General features: G+C 42.4%; 1 protein-coding gene across 1 annotated transcript in view; it reads left to right on the forward strand.

The window, feature by feature from the left end:
- Positions 1–27,313, forward strand: part of Jarid2 (Jumonji, AT rich interactive domain 2) — a 121,792-nt gene that overhangs the window by 25,679 nt on the left and 68,800 nt on the right. The window contains exons 6-11 of the mRNA XM_075877870.1: positions 5,873–5,943; positions 7,993–8,074; positions 8,192–8,317; positions 14,850–15,053; positions 20,398–20,481; positions 20,705–20,797. Of these exons, the coding sequence (XP_075733985.1) occupies positions 5,873–5,943; positions 7,993–8,074; positions 8,192–8,317; positions 14,850–15,053; positions 20,398–20,481; positions 20,705–20,797 (660 nt within the window). The remainder of the gene's footprint in view (positions 1–5,872; positions 5,944–7,992; positions 8,075–8,191; positions 8,318–14,849; positions 15,054–20,397; positions 20,482–20,704; positions 20,798–27,313) is intronic.

Genomic DNA, 27,313 nt, shown 5'->3' on the forward strand with positions numbered 1-27,313 from the left:
TTAATCAAAATGCTTAATATTTTTCTAACTAGAATTTTGTATTGCCAAAGAAGCATATGTTTAATCACCATGGTTAGCAGTGCGATTAACGTGGACAAAGAAGTTGACACCAACTGCATAGTACTGTCTTTCTTGTGTAAAAAGTTGAAAGACAGTGCTGTGCAGTATACATTTCTCATTGTCTTCTGTGTTAATTGCACTGCTAGCTATGATGAATTTGCAATAACTTGCCCAGTATTTCATCCCACATATATATCTAATTATTATTTTACAGTTCATGTTCACTGTTCTATGGAATATAGCACTTTTTGTCCATAACTAAGCACAACATTGAGGTGCTGCAACAATGTAGCTCTGCAGTCATTGGGCATCTGAAAAGCAGTGCAGCATATCTGCCAGCATTGCTGAATTTACTATGATTTTACAAACTTGCATACATTCTGTAATTTTAGGACTGTGTCATTTTGAAAAAAAACTTTGTGGCAAAACAGTGCTTGTTATTTTGCAAGCATGCTCTGGGAACTGTTCTAATTGTAAAGAACACCACCGATGTACTTGCTTTGTGCGAGTTTCTTGTCTGGCAAAAGAGAAAAGTTCCTGTGAAAGGTAAAATTGACAACAGTGTTGGCGGAAGAACCCACTGCACTGGAAAAGCTGTGTGTTATATGTTAGTCTCTTGATATGGGTGTTTGCTAGGACTTACAACCTAGAAATTGTCATGAGATGATTAAATGAAGTAACCATTGATTGTAGCTATAGAAGTGATAACATTATTCGGGATTTAAGTAGGAATTACTGTTTTAAATTGCCACAGATAGTCTAAAAAAAACAAGTCATGCCATCCTGCTCAAGCCTAGTAGTGTGCAATAGAGGCATTGAAAATATTATATGTGGTTGTCTGTTATTTAGTTCAGGTCCACCATACCTGGTAGTACTTAACATTGCATCTTTATGTCAATATACCATAAAGTTCTGAGCAAGTGCTCCCTCTAATTTCCTTGCCAATTTCAAGCTTCCGCACTGTTCTTGGGAAGCCATTTACTTATGAAAAAGTCTTATGTGCAAAGCAGTTTTCTTTGGTAGGAAGACTTTGCTGCCGCTTGAATTTTGGAATCGTTCCGGGAAAGCACTCTCTCCCTGCTTCGGCGCTGATTTGGAGTTGTTAAAGGAGGGGGGGCACTTGCTTGGGATTTCATGGGAGGCATTTATCTTATGTGTTTGATGAGGTGTCAAAAAGTTCATTCTGTCAAATGTAGCTGCTTCAAAACCGAGGAGTATGGCAGACCCATAGAAGACCGGTGCTATTACTTATAATATAATAGCAAAATTGAGCGTTTTTGTATGAGCTTGGTACTTACGATTCACAGGCTTGCTCAGTCCTAAATGGGTGCCTGTGTGATATGAACAAACGGCACTATTGCCATCTATGATTTCTCGTTGATGCTGGCATATAATGAAGCTCATCTGCCACTGTTTCAGGCGTGGTTCAAGCATATAACTTCATCCTCATGCAAATAGAGAATAAAAAAATCTTTGCCACATTCTGCATTACCACGATATGACTAGTAAGCTTTTTATTGCTAATTAATTATTAGGGTTTTATGTCCCCAGCAATTAAAAATGTCCCAACAACAATTTTATGTCCCAACAGCAATTCAAAAATTTTGACCATCTGGTGTTCTTTAACGTCCACCTTAATCTGAGTACGTGATCCTCAAGCATTTTCGTCTCCATCAAAAATGCGGCTGCCGCGGTAAGCTTCTTGTGCTTTAAATTTAAAGGCCAACTCTGGCGATTTTTTTAGGTCAATGGATCTCAATGAAATTAGGTGGGTATGTTCATTTGCATGTTTGTGCCATTTATGCCAAATTGCAGACGTGAAGTTTTGCACATTCTTTTCAAACGAATTTCATAGCTTGCCTCCAAATGCTCATCTCGTTTGTAAGAATTAAAATGGCAACATTGTGTGTGGGACATTGATTTTTGCATGGTGTGACAGAACTGATGTGCCACAGCAGCGTCTGCTTGTCTGCTACGGATTGTGTGGGTTTGCCCAGCGCTTCCATGGTGTGGCGTGCGTTTTTTTTTTTCCGTGTTTGTGGGCGTGGGATAGGTGGCAAGTCGTGAATCGTTGTGGGCTGCACACGATCACTGGTGCCAATTTAGCGGATTTCCCGCTAAATCTGGCGGATTTTATTTTATTACGACGGGGAAAAAATCAATCTAGCGGCTAGCGGATTTTCTGACGGGCCATTTTTGTACATAGCGGATTTCTGTCGGATACCTCACGCAGTGGACCAATTCAAAATCGCCCTGCAAGAAACCATTCCCGTTTTCTCTAAAAATGCGGAAATTGTTTAACTTCAGAGGCTCCTGTTCACTTGCTCCGCCTATCTCAGACAAACAAATCCGTGAGGTTTCAAAGCGGCAATCGCTTTCCAAGTAATAAACAACGGACGAGCTGCGATGCACCAATCTGTGGACTCTGCGCGCCCCCTGCCGCTTGCCGTGCAAACAGTGAGTCCGCTATCGTGCAGGGAGCGGGCTCGCTGTTTGCACCGCAAGTGGCAGGGGGCGCCTGTAGTTCCGGTGGGAAGCAAGGCGATTGGCGAAGTAGCCACCCAGTTGTTTTTTTGCGTTCGAAGTTGCAGAGAACAAAGGAAGACGTCCGGCTGCTTTGTGTCGAAAAACGGTTCTGTTTATTCTCCGTGTAACCTGACTCCCCTTCCTCTTGAGTTATGCCGAAAGTGGTATATTCGCAGAAGTTCAGGACGGAGTGGTTAAAGGATCCCTTACTCAGCAAATGGCTGGAGTGCAAAGCGTCTGCTGATGGAAAACAAGTTGCGGCGTGCAAGCACTGCGGCTGTCAACTAGGCAGCAGATATTCGGACCTGAAAGCTCATGCGAACACCAAGAAGCATAGGGAACTGGCTGGCAGTTCTTCGATTCAGAAGCAACTGGGCTTCACTACAAAAAGGCAAGTCCAACCAGGGAATGCCGCTGAGGGCAGAACTGCTCTATTTATCGCCGAAAATTCTTCAATTATGACTGCCGATCACTTGTGCCAACTCTATAAGAAGTCGTTTCCTGACAGCGAAGCTGCAAGAGCGTATCAAATGCGCCGCTCCAAGTGCGCTTCCGTGATTAAGAACGTTTTTGGCCCACACTTCAAGGCGGATCTGGCACAGGACATTGGCGACAGCTATTACAGCTTGATCATAGATGAGTCGACCGACATCAGTGTCACAAAATTCCTTGCCATTTCTATCATCTATCACAGTGTCACCAAGTCAAGGATCATGACCACATTCCTTAACTTGTGCACCTTGGAAGTGTGCACGGCAGATGGAATTGTGGCGGCCGTGAAATCCACTCTGATGGAGTACTGTCTTAAACTGGAAAGGATGAGAGGCGTAGGGACAGACAACGCTAGCATTATGACGGGTATCAATAATGGCGTTCATCGGAAGTTGAAAGCTGAGGCTCCCCACCTCGTACTGATACGCTGTGTCTGCCACTCTTTGCAGCTAGCCACGTCGGCTGCTACGGCGGAAGCATTGCCGAGAATCTTAGAATACCTAATAAGCGAAACGTACAACTGGTTCGCAAGATCCCCTGTCCGGCAAATGGCGTACAAGAAGCTCTACGGTCTGATGAATGACGGCGATGAACCACTGAAGATTGTGCAAGCGTGCAGGACGCGATGGCTATCCCTCGAAATAGCCGTATCGAGGGTCATAGACCAGTGGACCGAATTGAAGGCGCACTTCAAGATTGCAAGGCGCACTGAAAAGTGCTATGCGGCAGAGGTGCTGTATGGTATGTACGAAAACCAGATCAATCTGGGGTACTTGCCTTTTTTGAGACCGATTCTGACAGATGTTCAGAAGGTTAACAAGGCATTCGAGGCGAAAAATGCGGATCAAACAAAGCTGCTGAAAGACCTCATGACTTTGCTTTCAAGCTTGGTTGAAAAAGTCGTAATTCCGACAGAGCAGATTGACGTTTTGACGTGCAGACTTGAGGACCACTTGAATCCCAAGCCATATCTGGGCTACCTGTTTGAGACGTACGTTGACAACATGAAAGCTCAGAAGACCGACGAGTTCTCTGTCGCAGATGAAGCTGTGATGCGAGAAAGCTGCATAAGGTTTATTACCACGCTAGTAGATCAAATCAGACAGCGACTTCCCGACAACATCACAGTTCTCCAGAAAACATCACTCTTATCGGTCGAAAACGCTTTGTGCGTCGTGAAGGAGCCATTGATTCCTCTGCTGGAAGCAATGGCAGTGCCCCCTGAAACGATCGAAAAAATTCAAAACCAGTGGGGCAAAATCACCCTCCTGGACTGGAAGCAAATATCGTCCACGCAGTCGTTCTGGTGTGAAGTTCACTCCTATAAGGACGCCTGCGGCGAAAACCCGTTCGCCGAGCTGGCCGGATTTGCCATGTCGATGCTCGTGCTGCCGTATTCAAATGCCGAAGTAGAGAGGACATTTAGTCAGCTCAACATAGTAAAATCCAAGCTGAGGAACAAGCTGAAGCCTGAAAAAACAAATGCCATCCTCGTCGTAAGAGCGGGGCTGAAGCGACACCAGAAAAGTTATTTTGATTACGAACTTCCCGCGGCAGTTGTTAGTGCAATCGGGACATCTGCAACGTATGTGCAACCAAGTGACCTGTCTGGTCCCTCAACAAGTACCAGCGGTCCTGTGGAGATGGTGTCAGACGACAACAGCGGCGACGAAGACCTCGATGTGTTTTTCGTTGACCTGTAAGTTTTTTTTTATCAGTGTGAACATTTATAACTTTTAGCCTCATCTGTGATGAGGTTCACCAATGACGACGACCGCAGCACTGAAGCCTCAAGTGTTCTAGTTAGACTCCTTGAACGACTATTCGCGGCAATATGTTATTTCAGCTCTCGAAGTTTTGGGGAGCTTTTGAGAATGATAAAGGTATTTATCATACGAAATTGCAGTGTTTTTTGAATAAAATAGGCCCTAGCGGGAAATTTAGCGGATATGTTTTAGAATCTAGCGGAATCTGGCGGATTTTTCATTTCCTTTTAGCGGATGTCTGACGTTCAGCGATGGCAACACTGCACACGATTCGTCATATACTATTCACCATAACAGCTTAAGCGTTTTAGTCGATCGCTGCAGGCACAAACTTAAACATCCTGGGCCAGAAGGGCCATATGGTGGCTTTATGCACAACCAGGCAGGTTAGGGCAAAGTACGTCATACTTAGAAGCGCACTTGGTTGGGTTTCGATTTCAGCATTGCGTTTTTCGCTAATTAAAAATTGTTTTTGAATTCGTTGAGCATCTCAGCTATCAGGCACGTGACAAGGGTGTCTCAAGAGCATAAAAGCACCACCACCCTGACGTAGTAAAAAAAAAATCACCAGAGGTGGCCTTTAAAAGAAAAATGTGTATCAGTAAAAATGGTTAACAGTTCCTTGAAAAAAAAAATGTACTGTTCTAATGCCTTCATCCGTTCCTGCTCATTATTTGTGCATGGTTTAAATTCTTTTTTTTCACGGGTAGGCAGGTATGGTGCAGAATTCCAGTAATTATAACAATGTTTTTATACACATTAAATATAAACTAAGTGCATAATTTCTGTGTTGGGCTCGTGGTGTATATTTCTTCTTATCTCCATTGGCAGGATATTAGTCTTACAATACTAGAAAAATATATTTGTGCACAGAATATATGTATATCTTTGTGGATCATTCCTGCTGTCTATTTTATATATATCTAATATCCTTGCAGTGGCATGTCAGATTTCAACGTTTGTTTTACAATACTTGCTTCCTTAATTGTCTGCAGCTCACATAATGGCACGGTTTCTTCCTTTTTCAGCCTGAATGCAAGGTGTTTGATGATATGCGATTTACAGCATACAATCAATACATTCACAAAATGCTTTCAAGGTAACTATCTGATATTATATTTATAATGTAAAAAGCCATTGATATAATAGGAAAATGAATTTACCTGGCAGGTAATTTGCAGTTTCTCATTGTTTATCTGGTCAAGTTTTTGTTAAGCACTTGTTATTTTTTAATTTTATTTAATAAGTGCTCTATAAAGTTTACTATTTATGAATTCTTACCTCCCCAATGAAGTGATCCTTCTTTCAAGAAACCCGACAGCTTTAATATCCAGACATTTGAAACTTTCATTAGTCTGGGCCTAAGTTGCAATATGCGACCTGAAAATTAGCCGTTTTAAAAGAGTCAGTGTGAAAAGTTCATGGAACATAGATTCTGTGGTAATGTTAAGTTTACTGACAGTTCGTGGCTGCGTTAAAGGGACACTGAATAGGTTCTGAATTCGCGAATTCATTGTGAATTCGGTATCCGTGACCTCTTACAACATGTTCACGGAGGGTTTTTTTTTTTTCTTCGGAAGGTTAGATTAAACAACAGCGCTATAAGCCAGCAAACTTTGACTAAAGGAACGCTCTCCCGACACGCGTGCGGGCATAGGCGGAGCACGGGAGAGGTAGACACGTGGGCAGGTGACGTCACCGTCAGGGTCTAGCCGCCGCCCTGCGGACAACTTTGCGTCGGGCCGCCTGCGTCGCTCGTCAGCTCAGCTTGTTTACTTCGCGGTTGTGCCTTGTTTCTGCTGCGATCTTCTGCCTGGAAAAACATCAGTTTTGCCAGTTCGTAGGGATTTCTTGTCATTACACCATTCTCTTCTTCTGATCAGATTTTTTCCATCCGGCATTCACTGGTTGTGTTTGTGCGGGGTCAAAATGGACTTGCGATTCACAATTACAGCATGGCATATTGCTACCAAAGCACTTTTGGTCGCGATGAAATTGCTTTGCACAATTTTTCTCGGGATCAAAAGATAGCTGCAAAATGGGCTGCTGTAGTTAAAAGAAAGTACTTCAAACCTACGAGATGAAGCGCGCTGTGGTGGTTGCAAATGTGCTGAATTTCGAGGCAGCATCAGCTTTTCTCCTTTTTCCCCATTTACACACAGTGCATGCATGAGCAACTATGGTGAAAACACGTGTACAAAGATATCAGTGCGCATAATCGAAATCAGCTATTCTACACGACAGTCGCATGCTTTAAGCACAACTAATAAATCGTTTGCAGTTTAACACATCATCAATGTAGTACTGGGCATAATTTAGAAGAAGCGACAGTATTATAAAGATCAGAACTGCAATATATGAGCCAAACTATTCTTGTGCAATTTTCAGCACAGTTCCGAGCATATATCACCACTGCGAGTGGCACTCATCTGGCTCTTTTTTTTTTCTCACAGTAGTCTACTTACTCATCCTCTGCACCTTGCCCGATGCAAAGTACGATACTGACTGCATTAACAACGCTGCACTCTTGGCTGTGAAATCCAGGAACAGCTGATGTTTCTGTACGCTGCCCATGCCTAGCGCGGACCGTGCCAATACGCGGCTAAATGCGAATGCCAATGCTGCCGTTTCTTATTGTATTTGATATTCACTGATAAGCGTTTCATTTATAACAGTTTACTGCAGTGAAATTAAGCTTTGGCAAGCATCTTATACGTACCAGTCTATGTTTCTGACACGGGTGAAGGTGGCTGGTTGGGATTCGCTTTTTTGTGCCGCTTCAGCCGTCGCCCTTAAAGTGCCGACCGGTTCAAACATGTATGGATTTACTACAGCAAACTCGGTCCGACTTTCACGGTTTACCATACTTACAGCAACTACCCGATTTCAGCTGGTAAACACGGCATTGACTGCCAGCAAGTGCAGTCAGCTGTCAGTACATTGTTGTAAACAGATTATTTAGTTTCAGTGCTTAAACAATGCCTTTTTGATAATTTGTGTTATGTCTAAAATGATCTAACATCTAAATGACCTCTGTTTATTGCATTTGAGTACAGGTTCTGACGTAGTGATCGTTAGTGCTTAACAATAGTGCAAAGCTGCAAGTGCTTGTGTACAGTCACTTTTGTTCTTTTGCTGCAATTGCCAGGTGGGGGCCAAATGTGCAACATATGGCATGCATCAAGCGTTGTTTCACTAACCAGGGCATCACTGATGACCAGCCACCTTTGGTAATAATTTGATATTTTTCTGCATGTCACAGCTTCGCATTCTGTAGCTTGGCTTTATAGCTCTAGTATAAAGCTTACATCTTTTGTTCCTGTTTTTTTTTCCTTTTTTTTTTTCAGATTGGAGGAATAGAGCTTGACTTGTCTCATCTGTACCACACAGTGCAGAACTTTGGTGGCATACAGCAGGTGATGGAAAAAAAGAAATGGCACAGGGTAGCTGATGCCATGCACATACCCAAAGCTGTGAGTCTCTGCTGTCATTCACCTCATTTTTGCTCATACTTCCGGATGATACCATAAATAATATAAAAAAATTCCGCCATATCCACGAAGTGAATGATGATGAGTGGGCGAAGCTCCGGAGGTAAACCTGGTAAACCATGAATCCTCTGTACATTTCGCCCACTCGATTTTATTACATCGCTCCCCCTAGCGTACGTCGCCGCACTAAATCGAACGATTGCCTTCAACCAATGACACGCGCCATATGTGACATCATTCCTATTTTATAAGATCTCGCGTCTTTCATCAGCTACAAGTACCGCTTTCTAGTTTATAACATCTTGCATCTTTTCATCATCAGCTACAAGTACCACCATCTAGTAAACACTACAAGAACTAAACGAGAGGTGGCTACATACAGGAGACGGTACCGCCATCTAGTGAACACTGCAAGAACTAAACTAGAGGTGGCTACATACAGGGGACGGTACCGCCATCTAGTGAACACTGCAAGAACTAAACTAGAGGTGGCTACATACAGGCTACAGGGGACGCACAGCCCACGCCCTAAGGAGCTTCGCCCCTAAAATTTAAAGTACAATATTTGATGCGAGATGTTCTCGTGTTCATTTGTCCACATTTTCAATATTATAGCATTCACTAAATAGAAAACCGATTTTTCTCGTATTAAAAAACTACTTTTTTGCTTGCTAAAATCACAACGTTTGCTGCGAGAAGACTCGTAGTAAGTGAAAAAAGTTAAAAAATGCAGATGACACACCTCCTTGAAATTTGTGCACCAATTGCCATGACTTTTATAGATTTTGACAGCGTCTTCTAGCGCTTACATGGTTCCTAATCGGTAAAATCGAAGTACATCATCCTCTCATGTGGCCATAAACTTGAAGGGGCCCTGCAACACTTTTTGATCATGCCCATAAAACGTCGATAAGTAGCTGAGGCTCCCGAGAACATGCAAGACAAATATTATGGCACAGCGTATGGCCTGGAATTTACAATAAATTCTCAGTCAGCGAAAAATCGCTTCCTTTTTTTTTTTGGACATATGGCACTAGCAACTAAGAAAACGCTATGTCACAGACCAAGTATCAACCATTGGTTGATTTGAGCATGGCGCGCTCAGATGTTACTGGGGCCTTCACGAGAGGCCGGGACTTTTCTGCATGTGCGCATACGACGGCACTACAAAACCGTGCATTTGAAAGAAAAAAAAAAGGTTAGAAAAAAGTCTGTATGGTCACGAGATGCACGTGATGTATTTTCTTCCCCCGTGCCATCCTTTCCTGCTTAGCTTCCAGTGCTTTCGTCGGGACCAAGGAAAAGAGAATGCAATTGCAACGTGCAACAAATCTGTGTAACTCCACACGTACTGGACATATTCAAAAATTTTTGTGACAGTGAATTCGTGAGGCTATAAACTTCTTTTTAGTAAATTCATTTTAATTTATTTCTTTATTCATTCCTTTAGTGAATACAATAATGTATGACAACTTTTTTTGGGCGTGGATTTTTTAAACTTGTACAAACTTTTTGCAAATAACCTTCTAACTGTATATCTTGAATTATTTTTCATCTGATTATTTTTTATGTTATCCTGTTTTTTAAAGCGTTAGTTATATAATCTCTGTATAAACTTTTATAAAAAACGTTTTTTCTTAATGAGTGTAACAAATATATATGCAACGTTTGTGTTATTGGGCAGAACATTCCTTTAGCTATAGCTTGGTACCAAAGAATACAAATGAGGCATACCGTAACTACCGTAATTACTCGAATCTAACGCGCACCTTTTTTCCGGTTAAGTGAGTTCATAAATCGCATGCGCGTTAGAATCGAGTATGAACAAAAAAATTACGGTCAATCTATTGCCATCGGCAAATCCAAAATGGCCGCCCCCTACGTGCGTCGGCATGGCACGTCGGCCATTTCTGCTTATGTGTTTCCCATGTGCCGCACTTCGTACGTGTGCTGAGGAGTTCATCATCTAGTAGTGCATTAGCATTGACGGCGTGGAAGGGCTGACTCCAAAAACTCGAGTGCACCACGATGCCGCTTCTAAAAGAAAAGTCATCGCGTGTGCAGAAACGGACGGAAATCGGGCCGCATCGCGGTCGTTCGGAGTTCCCGAAACGTGCGTGCGGGACCGGCGGAAACAAAAGCAAAAGATTGTCAACAGCAAAGCTTCACGCAAAGGCTTCAGTGGACCACAGCAGGGTCGGTTTCCGCAAATTAAAGAGCTGCTCGGCGAGTATGTGCTTGAGCAGCGAGCGGCACAGCGGCCCGTGACGACAGAACTGCTCCAAGTGCGGGCTATGCAATTAGTCTTAGAAAAAGGTCTAATGCGGAGCCAGTTTAAAGCGAGCAGGTGCTGGCTAACTATTTTTATGAAGAGGAAAGGCTTTTCCTTCCGAAGGGGAACATGCATATGCGAAGTTTTGCGGAAGAATACGATGAAAAGCTTCACAGTTTTCAGGGGTTCGTCCTAAACTTGCGGCGCAACAACGGCTACCTGCTTGGGCAAATCGGGAATGCAGATCAGACGCCTCTTTACTTCGACGTGCCTGGCACCACAACCGTCGAGAAGAAGGGGGCAAAGCAAGTTCGCGTGCTGACATCGGTCCACGGTAAAACTACAGTGACGGCAATGCTCTGTTACACGTCAGATGGGCACAAACTTCGCCCGTACCTCATATTTAAATGGAAGACGCTCCCGAAAGGAGTCGTTTTTTCGAGTGGTGTGATCGTGCGGGCCAGCGAGAAAAATGGGTGCGCATTGCAATCGATGTTTTTTTTTTTTTTTCCATGGTGGAAATTGGGTGCGCGTTACAATCGAGGGCGCGATAGAATCGAGTAAATACGGTATCTAGCCGCAAAAACTTTTTTTGACACCTAAAAATGGTCTCTTTTTTTGCGGTAGTGACAGAGTTGAGAACAATTTGGCTGTACCAAACATCAGTGTGCCTTCAGAAGAAGAAGAAAAATCTTTCTGAAATCATGCAACATGATGTCCAAAGGAGGAAAGTGTGGAGTGTGCCTCTACATTGCAAAGGACCACATGTGAAATACGTACTTTGAGACCCTCCCGGCACGGTGGTCAGTGCTGCTGACCACCTTGTGGAAGTTTTATTACAAGCAGCAATTTTCTTCCTTCGTCCGTTACGTTTTTTGCAACCTTTTTTTTGCAATTCATGCATGAAAATTGAATATTTAGAACAATTATAATTTCTTTGCTTCAAAGAGTTCAAGGGCCCCTAAACCACCCAGAGGTCGAAATTTAGTTATTGTGTAGCAGTTGTGTGCAAGTCTTGAATGAACACATAGCCGTAAAAATTTTTTTGAAATAGTGGCGTAACAGTAGGGTGACATGCGTCTGATCGTCAAAATTTGGCGATCGCTTGTTTCACTGTTTCATTTGCTACCCTCTGCTTGTCAGCTTGTCTCCTCTTTTAAAGCAGCTTTGCTCTCCTTGCTGAGTGCCTCTCCCAATCGCACCAATGGTAAGAGCGTACACTTCCGTTTGTCACGACTTCATGAACTCGCCCTTCTTGGCTAACCGCTGTTGTTGTCGTGCCGGTTCGTGTTTCCATGAATTGTGCTGGTATTGACCCTGTGTTGCATGCACGCCTTCAAAAGATCGACAACATGAAACTGTGTGGTGACGCACCATGCTAAAGCACCTCTTCTCTAGATGAGGTGCCATTGTCAGCAGCTTCCCCAATTCGTGGTGACAATGTGGGGCGGTACAATCTGTCAAATTCAGTTTGCGCAGCTTATGAGTGTGACTGTGTGACTGTGTTAGTATTGTAACAATTTGATAGATGTGTTACAGACCGCAGTTGCCGATTTGCAGGCGCGCACACGTGGACAACATGACGAACAACAGCAAGGAGCTCGGACAGCTTCTTGCCAATAAAACTGGAAGTCGTAGGTTCATGTTCAACCTATCGCAGCATGGTTTTCAGACCGCATCATAGATTGTTGACATCGCACATATTACTCTAGAGGCCGAAAAGCCCGGAGAAGGGAAGGGGTTGTTTCTAGGAATTCGTGGCACGCTCGTGGCTTGTAGCGCTGCCATGTGTGGCATCATTGATCATGACTGCATTCTGCACACGATGTGTGTGTTTATGTACTTGAAATGTTTCAAAAAATATCGGGGGTGGTTTAAAGGCCTCTAAACCACGTCACATATTTTTTTTTAACATTTCGAGTAAACACGCACACCTGTGCAGAATGCCGTCACAATCAACGATTCCACACGTGGCAGTGCTTCAGGCCACATGCACTGCACTAATTCCAAGAAACAATCCCTTTCCCTCTACAGACTATTTTGATGGCCTTTGTAGTGACGTGTGTGACACCACAAAGTTGAATCTGATGTGGAGCGCAAGCCATGCTGCGATTGGTTCAACAAGAACCTACAACTTCCAGTTAGTCTGCAAGCAGCTGTCGGCGGCTCCTCATCTTGCGCAAAGGTGCTCTGGCACGGCATGTTATGGTACAGATCCATCAGGCTGAAGATCCTTTGAAGGCATGCGTGCAACACAGGATCCATACCAGCACAGTTTGTGAGAGCACGAGCCGGCACAGCTACAGTGGTTCGTTAACAAGCACATAGTTGACAAAATCACGGAAACCGGAAGTAGCCAGCGTTTCGAACAGCGCGTCGGCAGTGAAATATGCTATGTGAGATTGGGAGGAGAACTCGGTAAGGTGGGCAAAGCGGCTTTAAGAGAAGGTCAGTCGAGGGTTGCAAAGAAAAGAGCGAAAGGAGCGATTGCGGCATTTCGATCATCAAATGCATCCAACTTTCCTATTATGGCACCGCTGCGAAAAACTCGCAGCTATGTGTTGGTTGTGGACTCGTGCACAACTTCTCCACCACAACTGCATTTCGACCTCTAGGTGGATTAGGGGCTCTTTAACCTACCAATACATTTTAGAAAATTTTGTTGAACCAGTGTTCTCAAATAATGATAAATGTGCTTTGAAAGATCAGGATATCACATGCAAAGATTTCAGTGTAAAATTTTAAAATGACACTTATGACCTTGACTTTCTTTTTTATTAAATATGTGAGTGAAATTAATCATGTTAGAATTGTCAGATTTAAATTTATTAGTTTAAACTGACTCAATATCTCACTTTAGTGTTCCTTTATTAAGGATGTTGTGTTGCTGTAAAGCTGGTATTATCGTGAGTGAAAGGTTTCAAGGAATGTAGGTTAAAGCATGTTCAAATTTACGCCATGTTTCTCAGATGATCTCCTGCAAGCAAAGTGAAATAAAAGAGCTCGAAAGAAAATTGGGAAAACTCGGGATGGCATAGGAATTGAAACCAGGCCTTTATATGTAAGACAAGTGCGCTACCCAAACAGCCATGATGGCTTGGTGATTTAAACAGATTGAAAGTGGGCATAGGGAGCACATGCATTGTCTGACCTTGAGGTCAGTGTCACAGTTTATACAGACTGGGTTTGTACAGTTCTGATGCCCTTGTTTGCACTGACATCGCACAGCACCTGGATATCATGAGGATTGGAAACACCATTTACGTGTGTTTTGGCGAGATGTCATGAAGCCTTGCATCAATGCTATCATGTTCCACTCTGAAAGGCAGAGCATAAGCATTCTCCAGTTTAATAAGAGATGTTCGACCACTAAAGGTATTTTCAAGGCGTTAACTGTATTCAGACAAGTGCACTGGAAGCACCTTGATATTCTCAGTTTATGAGGCTCTTAAGATATGTTGTAGTTATCTGACCATCATGTTCTTCTATTGACCTGAAGAGGAACCATTGTATGACACAGGAACTGCCTGTTAAGTACTGATTTGTTATACTTTTTAGATTTTGTGCAGCTTGCATGTTTTTGCTATATATATAACTGGACACTAATCCACTAGTGCAAATATGCATGGTGTATGTGTAATGTTAGCAGTTGATCCCACATATGGACAGATGAGTATATCTGGTGCCTGCTGAGTTGTCTATACAATTTATTGGTTTTGTTCTATCTTCATTTCTTTAGTAGTTGTAAAAAGTTCAATAATTAGTCACTTCTTAGCTTTGTAATCGTAATAAAATTGGCAAATAAAGGGTGCATGAGCAGCCAGCTAGCAGAATAACTGTAGTTTGTTTTTCTTGGGGAAAGTGGAACTTGATCCTTTTGGATTGTGCTACATTTGCCTGTTACAAGGTTTGTTACCAATCGTATTGATGTTAAAAGACTGCACGTGCAAACAGAGACAAAATAGAGAAACCAAGACACCATAAACGTCGTGGTGGTTTCTTTTCTCTTTTGTCTGCGTTTACACGCCCATTATTTTAACATGAATACGATGTAGCGGCTAGCTCAACTCTCTATATTTCTAAACCTCTTGTCAGATAATGGCTGTTGTATCAGACAGACTGTTGTGATTTATGTCCTCAAAAATAGTCAATGCATTACTTTTTTGGTCGTGTGCATGTGATAAAGTTTTTGTCATGACCTGTTAAACTCCTTCTAAAACTCTTTATCTCCATTACTGACAGGCACAAGATAGAGTGTCAAAAGTGGATGATGCCTATTGCAAGTTTGTCCTTCCTTATGACCTCTTGTCGGCCGATGAGAAGAAGGCCATTGAGCGTCAAGTTCTGGCTGACAGGGAACGTCAAATGGCTGCTGAAAGTGAACCCTCGTCCACATCAGCTGATGAAGACGAGGAGGACGAATTCAGTAATGAGTGTGTTGCAAAGGTAAGCCTTTGCAGCATACTGCTCCAGAACATGTGTTTTACCAATTGCACTTTAGTGTGCGTCCTTTGAGTTTTGTTGTGCAATTTCGTGGAAAGTTTCAGTGGTAGAAAGTCACTCAAACTTGAAAAATGTCATGGTTTGGGACATTTTGAACGAGGCTGTAGTATAAGGATTTTTTTCACTTTGATTCAATTTCTTATCCACCAGTGGGAGGCAGCCAGACAAAGGGGCAGTGCCAAGATTTTTTTTTACTGCTCCTGACTAGACAATACCAATGATAACAGGACAGAGAGCTGCTTGCACCTTTAGTCAAGCACAGGAGAATAATGAAATGCATTCTAATATATGTCACATATCCATGCCCTGGTCACAAATTACATCTGCACTAAGTGGATGAAAAAAAGGGAGTCTTCTAGCACTGTATTCTACTTATGATTTTGAACCAACATGCCCAAATATATTACTGAACCCTTTTTAAACAGGCCATTTAGTAATGAATATGTATTGTTGGTGTGTCTGTAAGGGTGCTCACAGGTCCTTGAAATGTTTGAAAGCTTTTTTTGAAAATTGTGCTGTCTAGTCCCTTGAAAGTTCTCAAACCATTTTTTTCTCTTGAAAAACCATTGAATTCTTAAGCAATGCAGCTAAGACTGGCTATGTAATCCACTTGCTGTAGTAGATGAGCATCGATCCAGCAGATCTTATTTGCTCATATGGCAACACTGCTGGTCACATTGGCAGGGTCCACTTTATATCGAAGTGAATCTTTATTGAAGCTCTGGAACAGGTGAATCTTGAGTATGCTAAGCAGTCAAAGAAGTCTTTGTTCAAGGATTGAACTTACCACATGAGGAATAAGATTCAGGCCTACTTTGAACACAGCACAGTCGTACTCTAAGAGCCTGGCTTAAACTCTTTGGGTGCTTACTAGATCATCACAATGTATCAGAGCCGGGGTTCAATATGCACACATTTATTCAAATACTGTCGGGTGTACTTATTCATCCAAAAAGTATGTTGTGAAGAATATTCAGTTTCGCACTACAGAAATGTTGTTTGTAAATGTAATGTCTGCATATGATAATAGCATGATTACTGTAAGCAAAGGTCATGGCAATCTGTTCTTTGCTATTGAGGTTATGAAAGGGCTCGTGCAAGTTGGGCTATAAAGAACTGTGTGGCCAGGGTGTGATGGTGATGGATTGTAATATAGTTTGTATTATGTGAGTCGTATTAAAGGGCCCTTAAACCACCCTGAGGCCGAAATTAAGCAGTATACAATATACACATAGCTGTGAGAATTTTTCAAAAGGGTGTCGTAATAGGGGAGTTACATGCATTTAATGATTCAAAAGAGGTTCTCGCTGGTTTTGCTTTTTCCTTAGTTATGAACCTTTAGTGGCTTGTCTCTCTTCCCAGCCGAGTGCTCCTTCTCACAATGAAGGATGGAAGGGCAGTGAGCATATGTATCTGTGCGGGGACAAATCTGTTTGTTTTGTGGATGGCAGGGGCGAACTCTGAGGGGCTGAGGATTACCCAAAGGTCTAGAGAGAAGGGATTGTTTTTTTAGGAATTAAGGGACGCCTGCGGCGTGTAGTGCCGCCTTGTTGATGTTGCTGTTGATAGAGATAATGATGGATCATGGCTTTCACCCTTTGAGGGTCAAAAACGTACATGTACATCATCTGCTAACAGCCTCAAGATGGTTAAACTATGTGCGCGTTCTGTATGTTTAAAAAGCATGCCTTTTTCTATATTTCTGGCTTGGCATGTGTTGGCACATTGTGGAAATACATTGAAATTTTTTTAGCCCAGGGTCTCCCTGCTTTTTTTTTTTTTTAATGCTCTGCTACAGTGGCGCGCCGGCTAGTTTCACTTTCGTCCTTCCGCCAGTTTTCACTTGTTGCACCCGCAAAACTGGCAGCTTTCTGGTTTAGAAGCTTTCAAAAGATGGCGAATTCGTTACTCTCTCGTTTATTCCTCTTCGGTAAACGATTGAAGCTGTTTCCATGCAGGCACTGACTGACATGAACAATGCTGTTGTGGTTCCTTTTCCTGCTTCGAGGACTCGCAAAAACTTCTCTTCTGTCTTGTTAGCGAGCAGACAAACTATTATTATAGGTTTTGGACATGTTTTTGCTTTCTGAACACACTCGCAACTACAGAGTTTGTCTCACAAGGGAGTAGTGGCGATTCCCCTGAATCGCTGCTTTGACTGCTGAATCAGAATATGACTCTGTAAATGTCAGCTCTTCATATCAGGCATTACTAATGAGTTAAAAAGATACCGAACCAAAATACAAAAATCTAGCAAGAATGCCAAAAATGAATTCTCACTGTATGGTTGCATCTGAAAGAGGTCATTTTTACAGAACATTTAAGTGACTGGTCTTATTTTCTATGTTTTAATGTGATCACTTGAAGAGCTCGTTTGGCAGAAATATTTTTCGTTGGCGTGGGCGTCATTGGTTGTGATCGAAAAGTCACCTTGTGCCTGACCGAAAAGTCAAGGAAGGTGCAAATAAAATGAATAATAAAGATTTTGGGGCCTGAGTGAGGTTCGAACTTGGGTTGTTTGCGTGGCAAGCAGGCGTCCTACCTCGCAGCCAGGCATCTGCTTGGAAATACAGTTAAAATAACTTCCGTTTGGAAATTCAGTGAAAATAATGTTCATGCTATACTACCACGTGTACAAAATACAGGCTTCACAATACAACATGTAATATCTCAGTAATATTGCGTGGTACAAGTGGTACAAATGTACTTTGCCATTGGCCATCTGAACATGGGATTATCCTAACTTTGTGGTTTAAAGCCAGCTACCCATTACAAAAGGCACTCACATTACTGCACGCGACCACGTAGTGGGTGCATAGCAAGTTCAAAAACATTTTACGTGCGTAAATGCTGGTGGTTTAAAGTATGCTATCCATTACACAGAATGCTACCATATGCGAAAGCTTCACTCCCGCAACAAACGTTCAGCTTTATCGATTACATTTCAGTAGTACACAGTACAAACTTGTCGAGTAATATCATGCACTAAGTCGTTGAAGCACGCATTGTAGGAACAGGATGTCTCTATTGCGTTCAACTTTTAAAAATGAAGCTTAACTTTTATGAGTGTGTGCCTAGCCACTCGGCCAACGCAAGTTGGAACGTGATGTTATGACTCCCTCATTTGACAGTCGGCCAGCCATTCGCCGTCTTTTGAATCCCGCATGCTGTCACATAGCTAAACAGAATGCATTCATGTCGTGGTCCCTTTACCAGCGATGAGTTCACCTCTGTTGATGCATACCAACTTACCAAGAAATTAGTTATCAGCCTCCCATTCCAAGCAACAAAGAGGAGCAGGAGGCTGTCGATGTGCAGGTCAGGCAGTCCGGGCCAGCAACATAGTATAACATGCAGTGGCAGCAGTATACAAACTAATGTTACGGCAAATGTAAAATGTATTCTTTTTTCTGTTTCATTAAAGCAGAAATGCAGTTGTTATGGCTGAATCGAGGCATCGTAGTTTGTCGCTTTGGGTCGGCTTTAGGCGTTCGGCGTTTGACCACTGCACAGTAAATTCTCGATCCACACATGCAGTGCCTCATCGCACTGCATGTACGGAGCTTATCAGCTGTTTAAGTTTTTGCGTATACAGCAGCTGCTGTCATATTCACGCTACCGCAAGTGATTTGCAAGTTTAATTAATTGAAATCAGTTGGCTTTGTCATGATGGAGAGTACGGAATACTTGAAACCAAGTCTTCTTTGCCTCGATCACAGTTAGATGGTGCTACTGTCACATTATTTTGCTTTTTTTTTATTTTGTCACACCCAGCTAATTTAAGTGGCATAGTGTTCATAGTTGGCAAATAAAGTAAATTTTTAAATGTGCCCAGGTTTGGCATAATAGGAAACACAGTTGTAAGTCTAGTCATTCTTGTGTGTTACATATCACCTTCGTGCAGCGTCTTTCAAGAATATGTGCTGACTGAACGAGATAACTCTTCTGCAGTGCTTGATTTTATATCAATATTTTTGGTCTTCATTTACATATATGAAGCTTTTTTGCCCACTAGTATTGACACCTAGTTTAGAAAAGATATAGCGCCGGTTACAGTACACATTCACAGCTTTAATTTGTGTGTTATGGATAGTTTTTCCTTTGATTTATTCACTTTGTGTGCATGTGCATGCACTGCATTTTAACAGTTGGGCTGGTTGTCCAACTTGTTACAGAATGCACTGGTGCAAACTGCCTGCTATGAAACATTTTCTTAGTTATATGCAGAAGCATGAGCATGATTTAAAAGGACTGCTTGCTGATAGTATCAGCAACATGAATGTGCCCTTTCAAACATAATAATTAGATTTCGTATTACCCATACATAATTTCGTATTACCCATATGAAAGGAAAATATTTATCACGGTATGGTAATGTATGAATATTCCCTGATGCATTAAAAAAATGGTTCTTTGAACTTGTACTTAATGCATACTTTTTAGAGCGGGGCGGGGGGGGGGGGGTCACATTGCTTAATATATAAATTCTAATCTGTACCAAGAAAAGTGTAAAAGCACTTTACTAGTATTAAGTCAGAGAAGTAATATGTGAAATGTTTTTAAATCTGTTATCAGAATTTATTTTAATTATAACAGAAAGAGAGTAAGTGTTCAGCTTACCATTACGCTTGCTGGCAGTGTGAGCAACACAGGCTTACTGGTGCTGCATGTCCACTCTTCATGCACACAACATGACACCTGTAGTGAAATTGTCTGTCAACTCAACAGTATTATGGGAATTACAAATGCATGCACAACACTTTGCTGGCAAAATATATACTGGTGTTAGCCACCGTTCGAGCCCTTTCTTATAGTTTGTTGGGCAAATCATGCTACCTCATTGTCATAGCATGCAAATATGAGCCTGCTTAGAAGCAATTGTGATAAGACTTTTTTCCAACTGATGTGCAATGCCTTCGAAGATTGCTGTTTTGTTTGCATTGTCATTGCTACTGGTGATGAATACCAATTGTATTGACTGTGATGACATTTTGTGCAGTAACATTGTCCTTTTAGAATTGGATTTGAGCATTATGCATTTTGTGTGAGTGTGAATGCCATTTGCCTGATGGTTAATAACCCTGTGAGAAGGAAAACATGCATTCATTTCACCTAAGAGCAATCAATTTTGTTTTCAAAGTATTTGTTCTGCTTGGTATTATGGCTAAATAAGAGGTGTACTTTGTGGAAATTATGCATGCAAAGCATGTATTAATCATGTTTCTTTTGTTGTGTTTGTTTAGGCCACTTATATTCTGTTATGTTTGTTTATTCTTGCTTTGTGAAGGTATCGAGATACTTTGCCAGTTGTGCTTCGCACGGGCGCATGAGACAACCGCCAGCATGGACGGACCAAAGCAACACACGCAAGGCACCAATCTCTCTCTCTCTCTCTCATGCACACTCTTTCATGTCACTCACGCTTCTGTAAAGATTAATTGTGCCTTTAATACTTGTGAGTAAAACAGATGGCACAAAATGCTGGAAGACTCTTTGCAATTTGTTACTATGATATTTTTTAAGATTTCAGATTACAGATAGGAATGGAAAGTTATGTCCAGACCTTCAGGTTTTCCTCTTTTTTTTTTTTTCAGGGACGCAACATTTCATTAAGTGTGTTCTCTAGAGTGGCTCGCAACACAATGTCCATGTGGTACAAGCATGAACCTTCAACCGAAGAAGTTGAGGTATGTGAATCATATGCAGTTGCACTGTGAACATTGCCTTTTATTTGCAAATTTTATGACTCAGGTTAAATGTATTTTATATATAACTCTTCTCTTAATCTTGTCTGATTATGGTTTAATGAGACTTTCTGATTATAGGGGTTTTCTGTTTTTTTTTCATGTGCCAAGTGTTTCAGCGTTGTCTTCCTTTAGTTGCATGGAGCAGTATAGAGCAGTAGAGCTCTGAATAATATCATACTTCAGGTTTACTGGCTTTTGTATAAAACTCTTGAGTTCATGTAATTGCTTTGTTTTAGATCTTTTTCTCTCTCTCTGTCTGCTTTTTTTTATATGCAAACTGTATCAGTGATGTCTTCCCCTTGTTTAGACTTGACAAAAACGTATCATTTTTGCTGGCCTGAATTCATTGGAGCCATTAGCACACCCAAGATATCTCTCAGGGGTGGAGCTAAAACTTGAGATAAAATTAATAGAGTAGATACCAAATAATTCTTATAACATTTATGATATATGCAATAAAATAATAATAATAATGTTTAATGTGATGATTATGACAACGATCCCTAAGCGTTTTTACCACGTGACCATGAAAAAACTTGAGAGGGCCAAGAAACATTCAATGAAGCAGTGCACGTAGAAAATAAATGGCAAATCGAATAAAACCAGGCATAACATAGTTCCAAGCACTGCTCAGATTGTCAGTGCCGTTAAGTGATTAGGGTGCTGGCATGTCGGCCCGGTGGCATTTGTGCAATGCTGTTTAAAAAGGATGTGAATTCTATAGCAGAGCAAACAAATGGAACACAAGAAAGGCACACCTGGCGCAGTGTGCCTTTCTTGTGTCCCATTTATTGTGGAGTTTGTCTTTTTACCTGAGTAATCAGTAAATGCTATACAAACAAGCCCCATTGGGAACTTTAGCAGTTAAAGAACTGCAGCTGAAAACTTTCTGCATAATGCGAACAGAATAATCTATATATTGAACTTCCTCTAAACACCGTCAGACTACAAGTATGAAAGTGCAACATAAATATTGATTATAAGCTTTGCCGTATTGATTATAAACGGTACGTACACCTCAATGCAGCGCACATGCTGAAAAATTCTCACCTTATGGATCAGCTGCATTATAGCTATGCTTACCGATTTGCAATGGCATTCGTGTTCTCAAGTTCGGCGACTGAAGCATCCTCAGTGATGACTAATCAATCGACTTAGCTGTTGGCGGTATGTGCCGAGTAATCGCTGCCTTTCTGGTCGTAATTGAACATTTTGGTGCTGTTACTGCTCGTCTTTCAATTTTAATGCGGAATTTTTTTCGGGAAGTCGGTGAGGATCATGTTCGACTGGCCCTTCCGCAATGCTTGTGGTCTGTCTGGAAGCGCACTGCCGAAGCACCTTCGCACAGCAGACACAGAACGCAAGTTGTAGCAAGCGAACTGAACGTACGCATAGGTTGCTTTCGTCCAGTGTACAACGTGCAAAAAAGAAGGTGTAATAGAAGAGAGCGTGAGAAATGGCTTTTAAAAAAAAGAAAAGAAAGAAAAGATGGACTTCCCCAACAGACCTTTCACAAATTCACTAAGCCATTTTTTCTCATTAGGCCATAGCGTCTTACTGGTCCCTTCTTCGCAACTATAGGGATCGCTTGGCAGTCTTGATTGCTTGGGGTCCCTACGTGTGTGCGATACTGCCGGGTGACTGGCCATGCACACGCTATTGCCCAAACGCTTTCTCAGAAATGCAGGAACCACAGTGTACATATGGGCTAAAACTAATATTGTCATGTGCTTGTGCTGTAGAGCCCCCGAGGTTTGCGGCCGCTTTGATAAACGAGCCACGAGCGAGGTCGCCTATCTTCACGTCGCTCCAGTGCTCATCATACATCCGCACTCTATGAAAAAATTCACGACAATACTTCTGTAGACACCATTTGCCAGCAGAAAATGCAAGCCCAATAGAAAACAGAAAACATATGTTTCAGAATGCCTTCTTATCTTTAGAACTTTGAGTGGGCATTGTCCCGACGTTTCAAGTGCATACGGTTCCTCTTCAGAGTTCAAAGAGGGGAGGCACGAACCACCCCTCCCCATCATCGGCTGCAGACAACACATTCAGAGTGTGAGGAGTCGGCGAGATTTTTTTTCTTCTTTTTTCGGTAGACGAGTACTTCAGCAGCTCTTCGTACATGTGGTTTATTGTTGAAGTCATTTGCAGTTTAGAACTGGCCCCAGCCTGGGCTTTATCTCCTGTTTAGGACTGCCCATGTGTGTGTGGCGAGAGCAGATGGCCCTCTCGTGTTCTTTACGGTGTGGGAATTGAGGCTAGCCCGCCGCCTTTGCGCGGGCTTTGCCACCTTTTCTGCCATTCTCATGTCCCGACATGACTCCCCTCTTCCACGGTCTACCGCGCTGGGCGAGCGAGGAGTGACGTTTAACCCCTCTCAACCGGTAGCGGATGTCGACTGTGGCGCCGCGCGCTAGGTCTCTCAGGACGTTTTGCGCATGCGTGTCGGTAGTGAGTCAGATTTCTCTTGGACAGCTTACAGTGAGCACGCATTTCTTTTCCGTCTGTTGACTCCTATTGTTTGGGGGCTCGTTGGACTTCACCAATGGCGCTCGTGGCGAATGCTCACCTTTTGTTGCTCCTTTGCGAACACTAGGCTGAAGAGCGGTGCGGTGTCCTAGTGCGTGGCCAGGCTACACTGACCCGTATCTCTCTTCGCCCTCGCTCGAGCAACTGGTCCCTTTGTCCCAGTGTCCCCGTGAATCACTTTTACCCCGGAGATGTGCTTGCGGCACCCCCTGTGTAGTACTTCTTGCCCGTGCCGTGGATAAGTCCATTTTCTTTCCCGCCGCACCTTTTGCAACGGGCTCCGTAGTGTGTTTTGGAATTGCCGCAGACAATAAAAGGTTGCAATCTTGAGAAATATCGTTTTCTCGCCACGGCGATGGTTAACGCGTGCTCTGCGGCTCGCTAAGACCTAACCCACGCTAGTGGCTGTAATCTTTCGGGATACATGTACACTACAACTATCGCCGGACTCTGCCTTCCACGAATGGTCCGTCGCCCGAGTTTGCTTCAAACGGGCGATGGTTGCACTGGTGCCTCGAACAACTGAGAATGATGTATTTCTGTCATGGTGTTGATAGGGGGAACGCTGTTTCTGCATTTGTAAGATTGCATGGTTGTGTTTTTGGAAGGGAATTGATTTTGAATAAAGAATCTTGGGCAACCCTTTTTGGCGAGATTGCAAAGTATAGCGTGTTTTTTTTAAATTTGTGTGCTGCAGTGGATTGCGGCTCTTTGCATTACTGTCTTTACTACTGATGTATCGCGGATATTTGGGTGGTCTGAAGTGAGCTGAGAATATCAATTAGTGTAGGTGTATTTGCACAGTTTTATTTTCAGGTTGTGAGAACATCCAAAAGCAACAATGGGATCCTGTTTCAAAGGGTAACTGAGTACTCATTCAATAAATTTAGATGAGAGAATAAATGTGACTTAGTATCTCATGAAACGACAGTCCTTGAGAAGATACGGCTATGGTTGGAATGGAATAAAAGCATGTTTCTCGGTGTGTTTCATTGTTATATTTGTCGTGGCGACATGCAGACACGAACTCAGAGTTCCAGATAGTGAAATATTTATGAGAAAGTATGTATATTTAACATTGTGATGAGGCAAGAAAAAGAAAACTTGCACATGATTCTGGAAAGGTACAAGTGCATGAAATACTTTTCTTCTTTTTTTTCATTTTAGAAAATCAATAGTTATGTTGATTTTATCCTGTCAATTTAAATTATATGCCGTTTGCACGTCAACAGTAGTGGTAATTGGAAAGACTTTAAATCTAAAGAGAATAATAGCGGCGACACGCGTTTGCCGTGGAATAGGGGCCTTCGTTTTCATTTTGTGTTTTGAGGAGCTCATTTATGATGCAAAAAGAATATTTTTTGCAATGGTGCGCTTAGGTTTACTATTTAAAGGAAACAAGCTACACAACGGACACAATTGGTGTTCACTTATAAAAAATTCAGGAAAAAGTAATGAGACTGCCACCGGTATCGAAACTGAAAGCGTGCACCATACTTAATCGCATTTTGCTTCCATAGCGAGTAGGGCCATTGAATGAACTTGAAAACACTTGTTATTTTTGTAAAATTAGCTTCATGGCTTATTATTTGAAAAAAAGTTGTGCATTTAAGCAACATGAGCATGTGTTTACTTTGCAACTTCGTCATCATGCCCTTAGTGTCATTCAATCAAGCCTTGTGAAGCCGATGAATTAGTGGTATCCAGGCACTTGAAATCTTAATCTTTAATTGCATTAGGAGCATCCACGTGAAGCAGGTATTTGCATGTATGCAAGGCAATGCAGTAGATTTGGTCGTGTGAACTGGATAATAACGTCATAAATGGTAAGACAACACTGCAAACTCTTGTGTTGAACACACATGTATGTAACATTGCATATACAGCTGGTTGAGCTGTTGGACGAAATAGATTTTGAGGTCGCATGCTCTGTGCACCGAAGCCTATGGCCAAGTCGCCCAGGGCACTGTCATTTTACACAGCCCCTCTTAGACTTCCACCAAGAATAAAACAAGAAGAATCAGACCAACGAACCATCAAGAAAGCATTTTTTTTCACGCAAAGCTGATTCACTGGTAGTGAAAGCAAAGCCACAGAGAATGCGGTTTATGCGCTTTCAGTTTAGACGTAGATATGTGAATACAACATAATTTCTAGAATAAATCAGGGAATTTTACCCTCAAGCCACTTCTGGGATTGAAATGACAACTGGAAAAGAAAGAATTTACATTAGATTCTCATCTGAGAACCATGCTGCACTTAGGGAAGGATTCCTAGCCCCCCCCCCCCCCCCCATCGGTTTGCCAATGATGGTGGCAGTATATTTTTCAATTGGGCCCAGAACAAAAATATAATTCTCATTAGAAAAGTTTCATCACCATATAGTAGTCATGCGATATTCCTGGTGAATTGTGCCATTGCGGTGATGTTCCATAAATAGTTCAAGCACAGGGTATTTCCTTTTTCATCCAGTACAGAGGTTTAACAAACGTCCTATGACGGTAAGGCTCCCGTCATTTTCACACGAACTCCACGTTGTGGCAGAAATACTTTACCCCAGTTACCATGACACTGTTGTGACTAATTAAAAGAAATGGTTAATTAAATATAAATAATTAAATATAGACTTGAGGGAAAGTGCCCTTATTACAAAATTGTAGTGCATGCCAATTTATAGCATACATGATAATTAGAAATGGCAAAAGTTGCATGTATTTCTAGATTTCAGATCCTTTTAGACCCTCTAGAACCCAATCTTTTCGCTCACTATGTGCTGTATGCTATGAATCTGAGAAAAAAAAAAAATGTTAGAGGTGCCATCATTGATGTGTGCCATCCTCTCGTGCATCCACGAATACCCTTATTGCTCTGCAGGTGTTAATGTCATTAAGTTCAAATTTAATTCGGTGCAACGAATGTAATTCGATCTGTGGTGGAGCCACACAGGAAAAGCTAATGCCATTCGTTTGTGATGCCAATGTCGATAGTTCAGAAAAGAATGGCTGAAATGCTGCGGAGAGTAACTGTAGAGTGGTTAAGAAGTGAAGTTATTTATTTTAAAAGACTTGCAGGAAGTGGCCTCACTAAACAAAGCTGCTTAGAAATTTTATATAGCAGAATATATAGCCACAATAAACCAAAACGATCCGCTTAGCCGGTAGCTACAGCTGATAGAAAGAACATAAACAATACCGCTTACATGGTAGAGCCGCTGAACGATGACGCCAAGCTGCAGCAAGTAATGAATTCAGTTGCTTTGTTATTGGCGGTGCTAAAAACGTTTATAAGTCGTAAGAGACTTGTTCATGAGATTTAAAAAAACATAACCCCCTTGATGCCATCACTAGAGATAAATGCACACACCTGCACAGAGGCATCTGCTTGTTTACATTATGGCCGCCAACCAACAAGCACCAAAGAGCAGCAGTTGGACAGAGCACAAGGCTCCCGACGGCCGCACTTACTTCTACAACCACGCCACTAAACAGTCCAGTTGGGAGAAGCCTGATGAACTGAAGACGCACACAGAGTTGCTGCTGTCTCAGTGCCCCTGGAAGGAGTACAAGTCGGACACTGGGCGTACATACTTCCACAATGTCATTACGAAGGAGTCACGGTGGACCATTCCTAAGGAGCTCAAAGAGCTTAAAGCCACAATTGCAGCCCAGGGAGAAACGAGCAAGGAGGAAGACTCTGTGGCCAACATCCAGCTGCCAGAGCCTGCGGCCGGCGTGCCTGGACAGCCGCAGCAGCCTCAGCAGGCATTGGCGCAAGCACAACCACCGCAGCAGCCACAGCAACAGCAATCACAACAGCCGCAACAACTGCAACCTCCACAGCAGCAGCAGGGTGGTGAAGAAGAAGACAAGTCGAGCGATGAAGAGGAGAACAAGGATCGACCTATCGAGTTCAAGGACAAGA

Source organism: Rhipicephalus microplus, chromosome X, assembly GCF_043290135.1.
Source record: "Rhipicephalus microplus isolate Deutch F79 chromosome X, USDA_Rmic, whole genome shotgun sequence".
Taxonomy (NCBI): Eukaryota; Metazoa; Arthropoda; class Arachnida; order Ixodida; family Ixodidae; genus Rhipicephalus; species Rhipicephalus microplus.